The sequence below is a fragment of the Myxine glutinosa genome, chromosome 6 (assembly GCF_964187855.1).
Source record: "Myxine glutinosa chromosome 6, kmMyxGlut1.1, whole genome shotgun sequence".
Lineage (NCBI taxonomy): Eukaryota > Metazoa > Chordata > Myxini > Myxiniformes > Myxinidae > Myxine > Myxine glutinosa.
Window position 1 is genome coordinate 182,645,979 of NC_136266.1, and position 12,239 is coordinate 182,658,217.

Consider the following 12,239-nt stretch of genomic DNA (forward strand, 5'->3'; position numbering starts at 1 on the left):
CCAAATATTCCTACAGGTCGCTCAAGATCTGCCAGCAACCCTCTTATGGTCAAACTGCCGAAATCTCGGCTCTCTATTCACCTTCACTCTTTCATTCCCCTTTTCTCCCGTCTCTGGAACAAACTCCCTCACTCCCTTCAATCCCACTCCTCCCTCCAGGTCTTTAAAACGGCTGTTCACCACCATCTCTTATCTTCCCCCATCCAAAACCTTGATCTTTTCTACCCCCGTTAATTCACCCCAGATCCACTTTTTTGAAATACCGACTTCTTTCCTGGAAGTCCAAGCAGTGTGCACGTGTTTTTTCTTTTTCTTTTTTTACCTCTCCACCCCCCCCCCCCCCCTCTCGTTTCCATGCCCCCTCCCCCCCACACATCTCCTAAAGTCCCTGCTCTCCTGCTCCCTTTATCATATGTTTTATGTGTCAGTTTGTCTTTTTGTGATCAGTGTTAGTTCTTGCACGAGCCTCGATCTTGTATACAAAAAAAAAAAAATACACAAAAATAAAGAACAAAGCATATAAATAATTATATAAATTATATATTTACAAACTATTCATATAAACTGACAATTTGAATGTCGTGTGTGAGTATCTCATTAGTAGATATTATATATTGCCCCCTCCCACCCCATTTATCCTACATAGGACAAGGGCATTCAGATATAAAGGCCAAATCAACAAAGCATACGGGACATGAGCCTTGGATCTCGGTATCCTAAGCTATGTGCTCAGATGGGAATTCCAAACAGGCGAACAGCTGTTACAGAGATTGGGAGGAACTTCCACAGTTTCATTATTTAAAAGGTCAGGACTTAAAGGGACAAGAAAAATTTGGAATTCAAATGTTAAACTATTTAATCTGCTTCGATTCACCGTGGAAAGTGAACCTTCATGTGTGGCGCCGGAGTCAGTGTTCCAAAGCGTAGGCCGGAGAGGGTATGGTATTTTCATCCGTGAACACACCCCGACTCACAGTTCAAAAGTGACGTCATTTAGGTAGTATCCATTAATGGCGACGATGCAGTCACCGGGTCGGAGCAGGTTTTCCCGCCGTGCCCGTCCTCCCTCTTCCGCCTGTCGCACGCATAGGCCCAACATCCTAGGAAATAAGAGAGTGCATTAAAGAGAGAAACAGATTGTGAGGTAAGATACAGATGCAAAAGGGAAAACCAAGAACAGCTGGAAAGGCAGACAGACACCAGCAAAGCGGATCGCAAGCGGCCTGTCAGTTCGCAACAACACTCACTAGACCTATCTCGTGGGATCATGCCAATTGCCCTGTACTGCCCATCATGTTCTTCATCATGATGACAAAGTTACAAGGCATCGGTTCATGTTTCCTCGATCCCTCCCCTCGTGTCTATGTGTCCGGTACAACGGCCTTATCTCGGAGGCATTCGCCGACGCTTTCTGCCTGCGGCTAAGGAAATGCCAATTATGCGAAATTGGCCTGTGTGAAATGCCTTCAGTCAAAAAGCAGGCAGAGGTAACCAAGGTAACCGAAGAAAATCTTCAATCTTGGTTGGGCCTGTGCTGAGCAAGTCGCGCGCAAACGCGGAAATGGATGCGGCTGCCATGATGTCTACAATCAATAAACGCTCAAGATTCTCATGATAATAAAATACAAGCCGAACATGAACACATTCGAGCGCAAAGGCTTCCTGGAACTTTTGAGGTTGGGTTTTGGGGCCTGGCTGTGTCCTACCATCAAATACACTCACAATGAATGGAGCGCAGTGTGAACAAGGACGGCCTAGGTGAGCCTAGAAGGCAATTGCAGTTTTACCAAAATCAGTGCACATAATAAGGCTTTGTCAGCAACCGATTATTCCCAGGCCCCAACGACAATGTCTGCATGCACTCTCCTCGATATGCCTGATTGTAATAACCCTAGGCCATTTGGTCGCGTAATCCGACAAGTGACCATTATTAATAGCGACAAACAGCTTCTAATCCCCATAGTTATGGCTCTTGCCCGCCAAGTCAGAAAAAAAAATGGCCAGCAAATGCTTATTAGGCCAATTAAAACTAATGAGCTGTGACTCCCACAGGGCCTGGTGGCAGGTGGGGGAAGGGATCAGTAACCGGGGGCAATTCGACGCTACTCCTCAGGAAATGCTCAACAAACCCTGGTTCTCATGTCACCCGAGCAGCTCCTGCCCCCAGCCGCTCCACCTTCCGCCTTTGCTCCCAATCCCCGCGTTCCCGATTCCGACGGCTTTGGCTAATGCAGTCCGTCCGTGCAAGTGTTGCAAAGTACAAATACCACAACCCTTCACAAAATGCGTAGATAAAAACAAAACAAATTCACATTTTCAAGACTCTTCTCACGTTGTATTAGAACAAGTCAATTGTACACAGATGTGCCGCCTGGCGTAAAGTCAGTCGCATTCTAGATTGACAGCGAAACCCAAATCGATCTTAGGATTTCAAGGTTAAGGTCAATAATTGCAAAGATGGGCAACTTTTGAAATTCCTACTACAAGAGGAGTATTATTATTATTATTATTATTATTATTATTATTCTTTAATGGCCACAATTATTCCTACATTCTTGTGATTTTGGCCAGGGGGAGTTTTTGGCCGAAGTCTTTCATGAACCGGCTTGCCAGGCCTGATGTGCGACTAAGTATTTAGGACATAAGGCTTTTATTTTGTAAACTTGCATCCCCAAATAAGGTCCAATGGATGTGAGAAGTTAATGTAGGCAACACCGTGACATCATTACTGTAACAATGTGAATGTAGAAATACCACCTACACGTACCTTGTTTATACACACAGAAAGATTTGTGCTGCAGCAATAAAAGAGTTTAAAATATTTGCCAGGACTTACATTACTTTAACCTGAAATGCAAGAAAAAAAAAACTGCAAAACGATCTACTGCCTCATGTCAAGTGCTGTGGTTGTAAAGGCCTCACGATCTCGACCCACATCTGAGAGTTTATGAAACGGCAAAAACAAGATCTTGAGTGTGTTCCAACCCAAAGAGTGGTAAAACCTGGGGTGTTAATATTTCCTCTCACCCCCTGCCCCCATCCAATAACTCGCTCCCCCTCTCCATATATATATATATATATATATCGCTCGCTCTGTGACTTTCAAAACTTTTCACCAATGTGTATTTATATTACTGTAAAAAATATTTTGTATTTTTCTGTGCACTTTTTGTAGTAAGTGATCAAGATGGGAATCATATACTGGTATTTATGATACAATCCCCACCTATATGGTCTATGCACCACCCTCCCTCTCCTCCCTTAACTATTCATTTCCAACTTTATACCTTTATTTCCCGACTCATGCCAGAACTCCATCACCATACTTTCTTGACCTCTCCAATAATCCCCTCTTCACTTCCTTTACTCAATTTATTTTCTCATTAGCATGGGCTACCCAACACTGCCCAGAGGTAGAGGGGTGGAGGATACCTGGTGCTACCTGGCTGGGTGAGCTTTTCCTTGTGGTGGTTTCAGGACATGTTGGACATTGAAAAGCTTTGGAATTTTTGGAGTCATGTTGGTTACCTTTTGCCTGTGGGTCAGCAGCAGCCCTGCTTGACCCCACATCCCAATATACACTTTATAGCGGCCTTTGGTGCCCTCAAAACGGACGTCAAGGTCAACATGTGGTAGCTCAAAACCTTGCCCAGATTCTGAAGTACCTACACCCAAAATTTGGGGTCCCTAGGTGCTACGGTTCGGCTGTGAAAGCATAACACACAAACTCACAAACAAACTCACAAACAAACACACAAACACTTGAAAATATTGATATAGATTTTAGCCCTCCCTCCACACAAACAAACTAGAGCAAAGTTGATGGCGAGCCATCACAAATCCCACGCTTCCCACCGAAAGCCAAAACGAAAGATGGTAAAACGTTCCACCAGGAATGACCCAATATTAAATGTGGAGTTAAAAAAAAAAAACTTATGATTTGACCCCTGTGTTCCGAGGTCCCCACCCCCTGGAGCATGAACCCAGGAGGTCAAAACAAAAAAATCCTTACATATTTCATGTGTCCCTCAAATGTTGATTGCACATACAAAGGTTAATTTTTAAAATTTGCCCGTAATTGAATTTTTCGCTATTTGACCTTTTGACCCCATCCCAAGGGGTGGTGCCAAAAACGACACCGATCTTGAACTTTCTTGCCATGTGGTGATCATATATATGCCGATTATGATGAATTTCTGCCCAACCATTTAGGAGGAGATAGCATGACAGATAGATGGACAGCCCCACAGACAGCAGATTACAATAGCCTTCCTTTTCTTTTCTTTTTTTCCAAAATTTGTGAGGATAACAAGCAGCACTTGGCAATTGTCCAGTTGAGTTTTTAGTAAACTAGAGATTTCCAGGTTCAAATCCCAATTACTGTGGTCACTACCTACGCCATGGAAGGTGGGCGGAGGTTACGTTTTCACCTCTGTCTGTTTGTTTGTGTGTCTGTCTGTCTGTCTGTGAACAGGACTTCTCAAAAAGTTGCGGACGGATTCGGACGAAATTTGGTGGAGAGGTTGGGTGTGTGACACGGACGAAATGATTAGATTCTGTTGAAGATCCGGATTCGGATACTATAATTTTTAGTGACTATTGAGAGCTGGGGCCAAAATTGAGAGATTTCTTCACCATTGAGAGAAAGGGTCAAAAACGATATATACCAGGATATCTCAAAAAGTTGTGGACAGATTTGGATGAGACTTTGTGGACAGATTGGGTGTGGGACAAGGAAGAATTGATCGAGTTTTTGGTAAAAATCCAAATAAGGATCCAGATTGGATCATTTTTTAAATGATCCTTCACCATTGAGAGATGGGACCAAAAACGATATATAGCATGAAATTTCAAAAGGTTGTGGATGAGTTATGACAAAACTTGGTGAAGGAGTTGGTTATGTGACAAGAACAAGCCGATTCCATTTTGGTTCCGATCCAGATCCAGATCCGGCCTATCAGTGGGGGAAAAAACGTAAACTGTTCAACCTGGTGGAGGTATGTGCTCCACCGAGTGCCATCCTAGTCTGTACATACTTTCCCCGAATATCCTTGCAATTCTTGCAAGTGTTTCTTGCAAGCGAATATCCTTGCAAGTGTTTTATACTTCTCCCTCCCCCCCCCCCCCCCTCCCTTCCCACGCCTCCTCCCCCCAAGCCCTCTCCCTCCCACACATCTCCCTGCTCTCAAATGTTGTGTTTGTGTGCTTCCCCTTCTCTCCCCATCTTGTTTTCCGCTCCCTATTTTTATATATTTTGTTTGTCTGGTTGATTTGTTTGTGAAGTAAATGTTAGCTCTTTCACGAGCCTCGATTCAGTATACAAAAAAAAAAAAACAAACAAAAAAAAAACAGGTACAAGTACACCAACATCTCTAAATGTCCACATCATACATGATACACAACAAGAAGCCTGCCCATGAGCCCTAAATTAAAGGTTTAATATAAAGACAATGACGCCATGTCAAACGTGGCATTACTTCTCGCAAGACGAGTTGTATATATACCTTTTGTGCCTACTGGGACACAAAGCCCCATACCCTTTAAAATTGCGTTTTATTTATATATATTTATATATATATATATATATATAAAAGGACTTTAAAATGTCATTTCTTCATGGCCACTCCAGGTAACAAACTTATCTCCTGCTGTTTTGAGCACCAAGAAGGTCAACGATGTTCCCGGATCAATACAAACAGAACGCTTCGCTTCCTCGTTACATTCTGCTTCTGAATGCAGTCTCTCGCTCCTCCATTTGTTTTTATCATAGATTTGTTTTTTGTTAATTTATTTACTTATTCAAAAGCTTATGAACTGCCGCTTATTCAAAAGAAAAATTCCAATGTCCGTATTTGGATTGGCAATTTGATACAATTTCAGTTTTTCCAAAAATGGCCTTTGGAATCTGGTGTTACGCAGCTTGAAATTCGAATGATTCTAAAACATTTATAGTGATTGGCAAACCAACATGGTGGGTAATTTTTTTATTTTATTTATTTATATATGTAAGATCGAGGCTGGTGTAAGCTAACATCAATCACAAAAAAAACAACGAACGGACACACAAAACATACAAAAAAGGGAGTGGGAAGCACACAAGTACAACAGCAGAGAACAGGGACAACGGAGATCCGTTGGAGGGAGAGGGCTTGGGGGGAGGAGGCATGGGAAGGCCGGGGTGGGGGGGGGGGCGGGGGAATGATGGAAGGTATAAAACATAATATGGACACTGCTGGGACTTCTAGGAAAGAAAAAAGTCGTTTTTTTTTTTTTTTTTTTAGTGGATTTGGGGTGAATTAACGGGGGTAGAAGAGATCAAGGTTTTGGACGGGGGAAATAAGACATGGTGGTGAACAGATGTTTTAAAAACCTGGAGGGAGGAGTGGGATTGAAGAGAGTGAGGGAGTTTGTTCCAGAGGCAGGAGAAAAGAGGAAAGAAAGAGTGAAGGTGAGCAGAGAGTCTTGATTTTGGCAATTTCACCAGAAGAGGGTTGCTGGCAGATCTTGTGCGACCCATAGGAATATTTGCGGAACAGAGCACAGATAGAGCTGGGGGAGCTCGGCAGGATAGTAGTCGGTAGAAGACAGAAAGACCACCTTCCACCTGCCTGCAGTGAGTGAGTGAAAGGCCCTCAGAGTGAGCTTCATCGCAGAAGATTCCAATGATTCTGAAAACTTTGGTTTCAACATCGTGAAGACGAGCTAGGTGTGAGGCAGGAGCACCAGCCAAAGGGGAGAACAGTATTCCATTGAGCTGCAGATGAAAGCCTTGTATGTGGGAAGGAGCCCAGGTGTGCCAAGGAAGGACCTCGTACGACGGAGGATGCCCAGTCCGCGACTGGCTTTGGAGGCCAGATTTGAAATGTGGTTTTCCCAGAAAAGATCATGGCAGATAGTGTGACCCAAAGGCTTGAGTGACAGAACTTCTTTGAAAGGATTGTTCAGAAAGTGGATGGGAGGGTTGTCCAGTCGGTCTTTTCAAAGAGACATAGTAAGAGTGTGAGATTTGTCAGGATTGAAAGACATGTTCCACTTGTTTGACCAGTCTGTGATTTTGTCCAGGTCTGCAGAGAGTGAGGAGGCTGCAGACTGCCGATCTGAGACATGAGGAATGGAGCGGCAGAGTGTGGCATCATCAGCAAAGAGATAGAGAGGATTTTCAAGTGTCAGAGAGATCATTGATGAAGACCAGGAAAAGCACAGGTCCCAGAACACTGCCTTGAGGAACTCCAGCTTGAACAGGAAGAGGAGATGAGAGAAACCCATTCAGGGCCACACGTTGACTACGACCTGAGAGGAAGTCCGCAAGCCATGCATGGAGATTTCCATGGATACCATAGGAGGAGAGTTTGGTGAGCAGAGCTGGGTGCCAGACCGTATCGAAGGCACGTGATATGTCAAGGGAGGCAGCTCTAATTTCCTGTTTGGCATTGAGGACCTCCATCCATTGTTGAGACAGCAGAAGTAGCATGTCCAGAGTAGAATGACCTGGTCTGAATCCAAATTGATGATCAGAGATCAAGCCATTGGAGAAGAGGAAAGATTTGATATCCGAAGCAATGATGGATTCCATAACTTTGCTGATAATTGGGAGAAGACCAATTGGTCTGTAGTTGCAAGGATCTGTTTTTGCACCTTTTTTGTGTAAAGCGGTAATGTTTGCTGATTTCCAAGCTGATGGCAGATTACCTTGAGCAAAAGAGAGGGTGAAGAGAACAGAGAGAGGGTGAGATAGAGCGGCAGAGCAGGATTTTAGGACCCGTGGGCTGATACCGTCTGGTCCAGTTGCAGAATCATATTCGAGGATTCACAGAAACTTCTCCACCTTGTCAGGAGAGAAGGACACAGAGTCCAGGAGCAGCTGGGTATGGCTCGGTATGGTGGGTACAGGGATGGACAGGTTTGGGACACAAGAGTTTGAGGCAAACACAGAGTGGAGGCATTCAGCTTTTTCAAATTCAGTTTACTCCTTCCCCTGTCGACACTGGAAGTTAAATAACTGAAATCAAACCCACGGTCATGTTATTTTGTGGGTAAAAATCGTGTGGGGGTGCTGCAAGACTCCGCCAGGTGGAGAGGTTAATGCAGGATCATGTGGTGAAGGTCGAGGGGGCAATCCCCAAGCTGAGGTGCATCGTTCAAGTGATCCTCACACTCAATCTATATTTACGAGTTCCTGCCGGCACGCACGACCCAAAGTAATTAGATGCATCTGTGCTTTTTGTCCGTTTCACAATCGTCACCTTTTCTGACTCAAAATTATTCCAATGCAGATGTTTCTACAATGCTCTTTGAGTGAGGCAATCAAATCCCTAAATACCGGAATTAATAAATAAGAATAATTTTCATCCCATTTCACGGCACAACATGGCTCCATTTGGAAATATTACTTAAACTCATACAACAATATACATGGAAATGTAATGTTTCCAAACAAAGCCATTTGTAGAGTACAATTGATGAGAATTATTACATTTCACATTATTACCATTTAACTTGATTGCTTTTCATGAATGGGCATGAACACTCGGTATGTTTGTGTATTTTCAGCCCTGAAAATGAGCTCTGCTAACCCAAACTCCTCTCTACATCTCCCTCCCAGCCCATCCCCCCCCCCCCCCCCCGCAGTACCTTACTACTTACCCCATCCTCAAACAATGCCAACACCACCACTTTTATGACTTCCTAACTCATGAGTCTAGACTACGGATTTTTATGTTAAGAAAATAGGCCTTTTATGTTTTGAAAAGCGGGATTTTTTTTTTTTAATGTGAAAAAAACCCCGAAATATTTTTTTCCCCCGTTTTATTCATTTTTTATTATTACCAAGTTTTTCAGAAATCAGTAACAAAAAGAACAAAAAATGGTAAGCTTTTTCCTGCACAACATTAAGCACTCTGGGCTAGTAAACAGGTAAAAAATGACGTTCAGGTACCTTTATTGCAACCGCATTGTTTGATAATTAGAGGACTAGAAGAAATTGACAAGACCCTTTTAGGAACGGTTAAAGTAGGTGTTTGAAATCATTATCTTGGTAATGTTCTCCTTGGTGAGGCGGTGTCGGCGGTCGGTGAGGACGTTTCTGTAGACGGAGAAGGACCTTTCCACGTCGACGCTGACGATGGGGCAGTACCTCAAGAGGGGGATGTCGGCAAGCTTGACTCCAGCCGGCACACCAACCTCAGATCCCTGCTGATCTCCATCCAGGATCAAAGCCACTGTCCTCAGCACACCAATGTCGGGATTGAGCTGCAGCACCGCCTTGAACTTGGTGAGCAGGATCTCCTTACGGCAGCCTCGGATCTTTTCGAGTTCCTCCTTGGCCTGATCAAGGAGCTGGAAGGCCTTGGCCAGCTCCATGCCGGCCTCCTCCAGCTGCTTAAGGATCTTCGGGATGAACGACACATGGGCATTTAAGAAGACCAAACTGAGCTTGATGTCCGCCTTTCCGAACAGGTCCTTGGCACTCCGATTGCCATCGCATCGTCATCGTTCAGCTGGTTCACAATGTCCTTGACGGCCTCGAAGTGCTCGGCGTAAAACACTGCGGCGTCGATCCACGTCCCCCACTGAGTAAGAATGGGCTCCGGAGGGAGAGAAAGATTGGGCTGCTGCTCCTTCCAAAGGACAACACGCGACGGGGCTTTGACGAACACCTTCTTCATCGTGGCAATCAGGTCGTTGACGTCCTTGAACATTTCTCGGACTGTCTCGCAGACACGGTGGAGCGCGTGGGCAACGCAAGTCACATGCAGCAAGTCCGGGAAGAGTTCCTTCAGGGCATGGCCGGCCTTGATCATATAGGCCGCGGCGTCGCTGACGAGGACCTTGAGGCACTCCGGCTTGAAATCAGGCCAAAGATAGCGCAGCGTGTCATTGACTGCGCGCACGATCTCCCCGGAGTTGGTCTTCTCCAGAAACATGCACTGGACGAGGTGGGGACGAAAGTACCCCTCCTTGGACAAGCGTCCCGCGATGATGTTGGCCACATATCGACCTGCCGAATCGGTCGTCTCGTCGACGGACAGCCAGATGGGCTGCTGTCCGAGGTCGGCACGGATCCCCGCCAAGGCCTCGTCGTAGCACTTGTCGAGGTAGTGCTTTCGAATCCAGCTTTCATCGGGGATCTGGAGAGTGATGTGCTTCTCCAGGAACGACCGGAGGGCAGGGTTTTCCAATTTCGACCATGGGATGCCAGCGGCCAGCATGGCCTGGCACAGCTCCTGAGCCACGACGTCGCACTTGTGCCTCTTTCCGCCACCAAAGTCCTCCATGGTGGCCTGCGTGACCGTCCTCTTCTTCTTCAAGGCCAAGTTGCTCTTGTGGCGGTGTCCTCAGACATGTTGGGCCAGCTCAGACTTCTGCTTCGCCCGGAAAGTCTTTTCACAAGCTCGACAGAAAGCCGTGTCACTCGACACGTACTTGAAGGTGGCCCCATCGCCGCCAGCGTTGAATTCCTTCAGCCACTTGTCACGAAGAGCAGCACTCATCTTGATAGGAGACTTGTTCACACTTTGTGTACACTCTCTCACTGTAGTACACCGCCTCACTGCTGTACACGCTGGGGACGCAACGCACGCAAGTGGACGCAACGTTTTGTTTTTGAGATCGATCGCAGTTAAAAATTTCGCCCGCAGTTAAAAATTTCGATCGCAGTTTAAAATTTCGAAAAATTCACTAATTTTTTTTAGCGTTGCCAGACATTTTCGACCAAAAAGGGCATTTTTTTTTTTTTTCCCGAAAAAGGGCGAAATATTTTTTTTCTCCGAAAGTAGCAAAATAATGTTTTTGCGCGCAAAAAAGCCGTTTTATGTGAAAAAATATTTTTTATTTTTTCACATAAAAATCCGATGTGTACGTCATGACTACCAAGTGTTTGTTGCATAATATTTAATATGGAAAATCACTCAGGGAGCGACACTTAGAACAAAGTAGAATGGCACTCAGTAGAGCATCCTTTTGCCCTCACAAATAAATGGTGGTTTAACTCAGTGACCTGACATGCGAATCGTATTAAAATTTTAAGTCAATTGGATGAAAATTGAGGATTTTTTTAATTTGGAAAAAGTGGATGACCTTTGGCCTATGTTGCCCATTTGACCTCAAAAATAAATATGATTTTGTCGGACCACCAACTCTACCATCTGCTGAAGTTTCGTGAATATCAGTTTAAAATTGTGACCTGTAGGTAAATATAAGTGAGTGGACAGACAAACACACAAACACACACCGGAGTTATCAACATACTTGTCACCCAAAAAAAATTTTTTTTAGCTTGTACAAGGCAAAAGTGAAGTGACATTTATTATATAAATATATATAATATATAAAGTGTTGACACTAAATATATATAAAGTGTTGACAGCATAGGCAGTCAGTGACAAACTTGACCAAAACAACTAACATATAATGACCTCCAAAACGTCAATAACTTTTTACTATATAAATAAAATTAAAATATTACAAGAAATTAAAAAGGAAAAACTCCAAAAATTATGAAAATAAACTAAATACAATTTAAATTTTAACACACACACACATTTATTTATATATATATATATATATATATATATATATATATATATATACGTATATATATATATATATATATATAAAACACAGTTTGTGTGTGTGTGTGTGTGTGTGTGTGTGTGCGTGCGTGCGTGTGTGTGTGTGTAATGTTACCGATAGACTCCTAAATGGAGAGGTTCACATACTTGATATTTGGCACAAACATGGCCATTGAGCCTGGGAAGAACATGGCCGACCTAAAAATTTATTTCATAATATTTTTTTTACCATATTTTCACCTCAGCGCATTTCAGCGAGAAATATTATGACCGGAATGGCAGAGCAGCGCGCTGATTCGCTCAGAGCGATCACGTGATGTTCCTTGCCGCCATTAACTCAGTTACGCGTTCGCACGTATTTCAGAGCGAAAAGCGAATGCATTTTTTCACATTTCAGCGAGGAACATTGCCATTCACACCACATAGGTTTTTTTTTCTTTCATCTTGAGATCCATATTTTTTGCCATAACGTAGCGCATTATGGCTCTCTCTCTCTCGAGCTCGAGTTAGCCAATCACCTGGGAGCATGAGGCCACGTTGGCCACGCCCACGACACGACACAGAGTTGCAATCGATCGCTCAGAGCGATCACGTGATGTTCCTGCCGCGCGATTGCGTTTTTTCACATTTGAGCGAGGAACATTGCCATTCACACCACATAGGTTTTTT

General features: G+C 44.1%; 1 protein-coding gene across 6 annotated transcripts in view; it reads right to left on the bottom strand.

The window, feature by feature from the left end:
- The window catches only part of LOC137429011 (partitioning defective 3 homolog), a 455,854-nt gene that overhangs the window by 269,149 nt on the left and 174,466 nt on the right, over positions 1-12,239 (bottom strand). For all 6 annotated transcript variants that reach the window (XM_068118986.2, XM_068118984.2, XM_068118985.2 and 3 more), the window contains one exon: positions 975-1,100. In XM_068118986.2, coding sequence (XP_067975087.2) covers positions 975-1,100 — 126 coding nt within the window. The remainder of the gene's footprint in view (positions 1-974; positions 1,101-12,239) is intronic.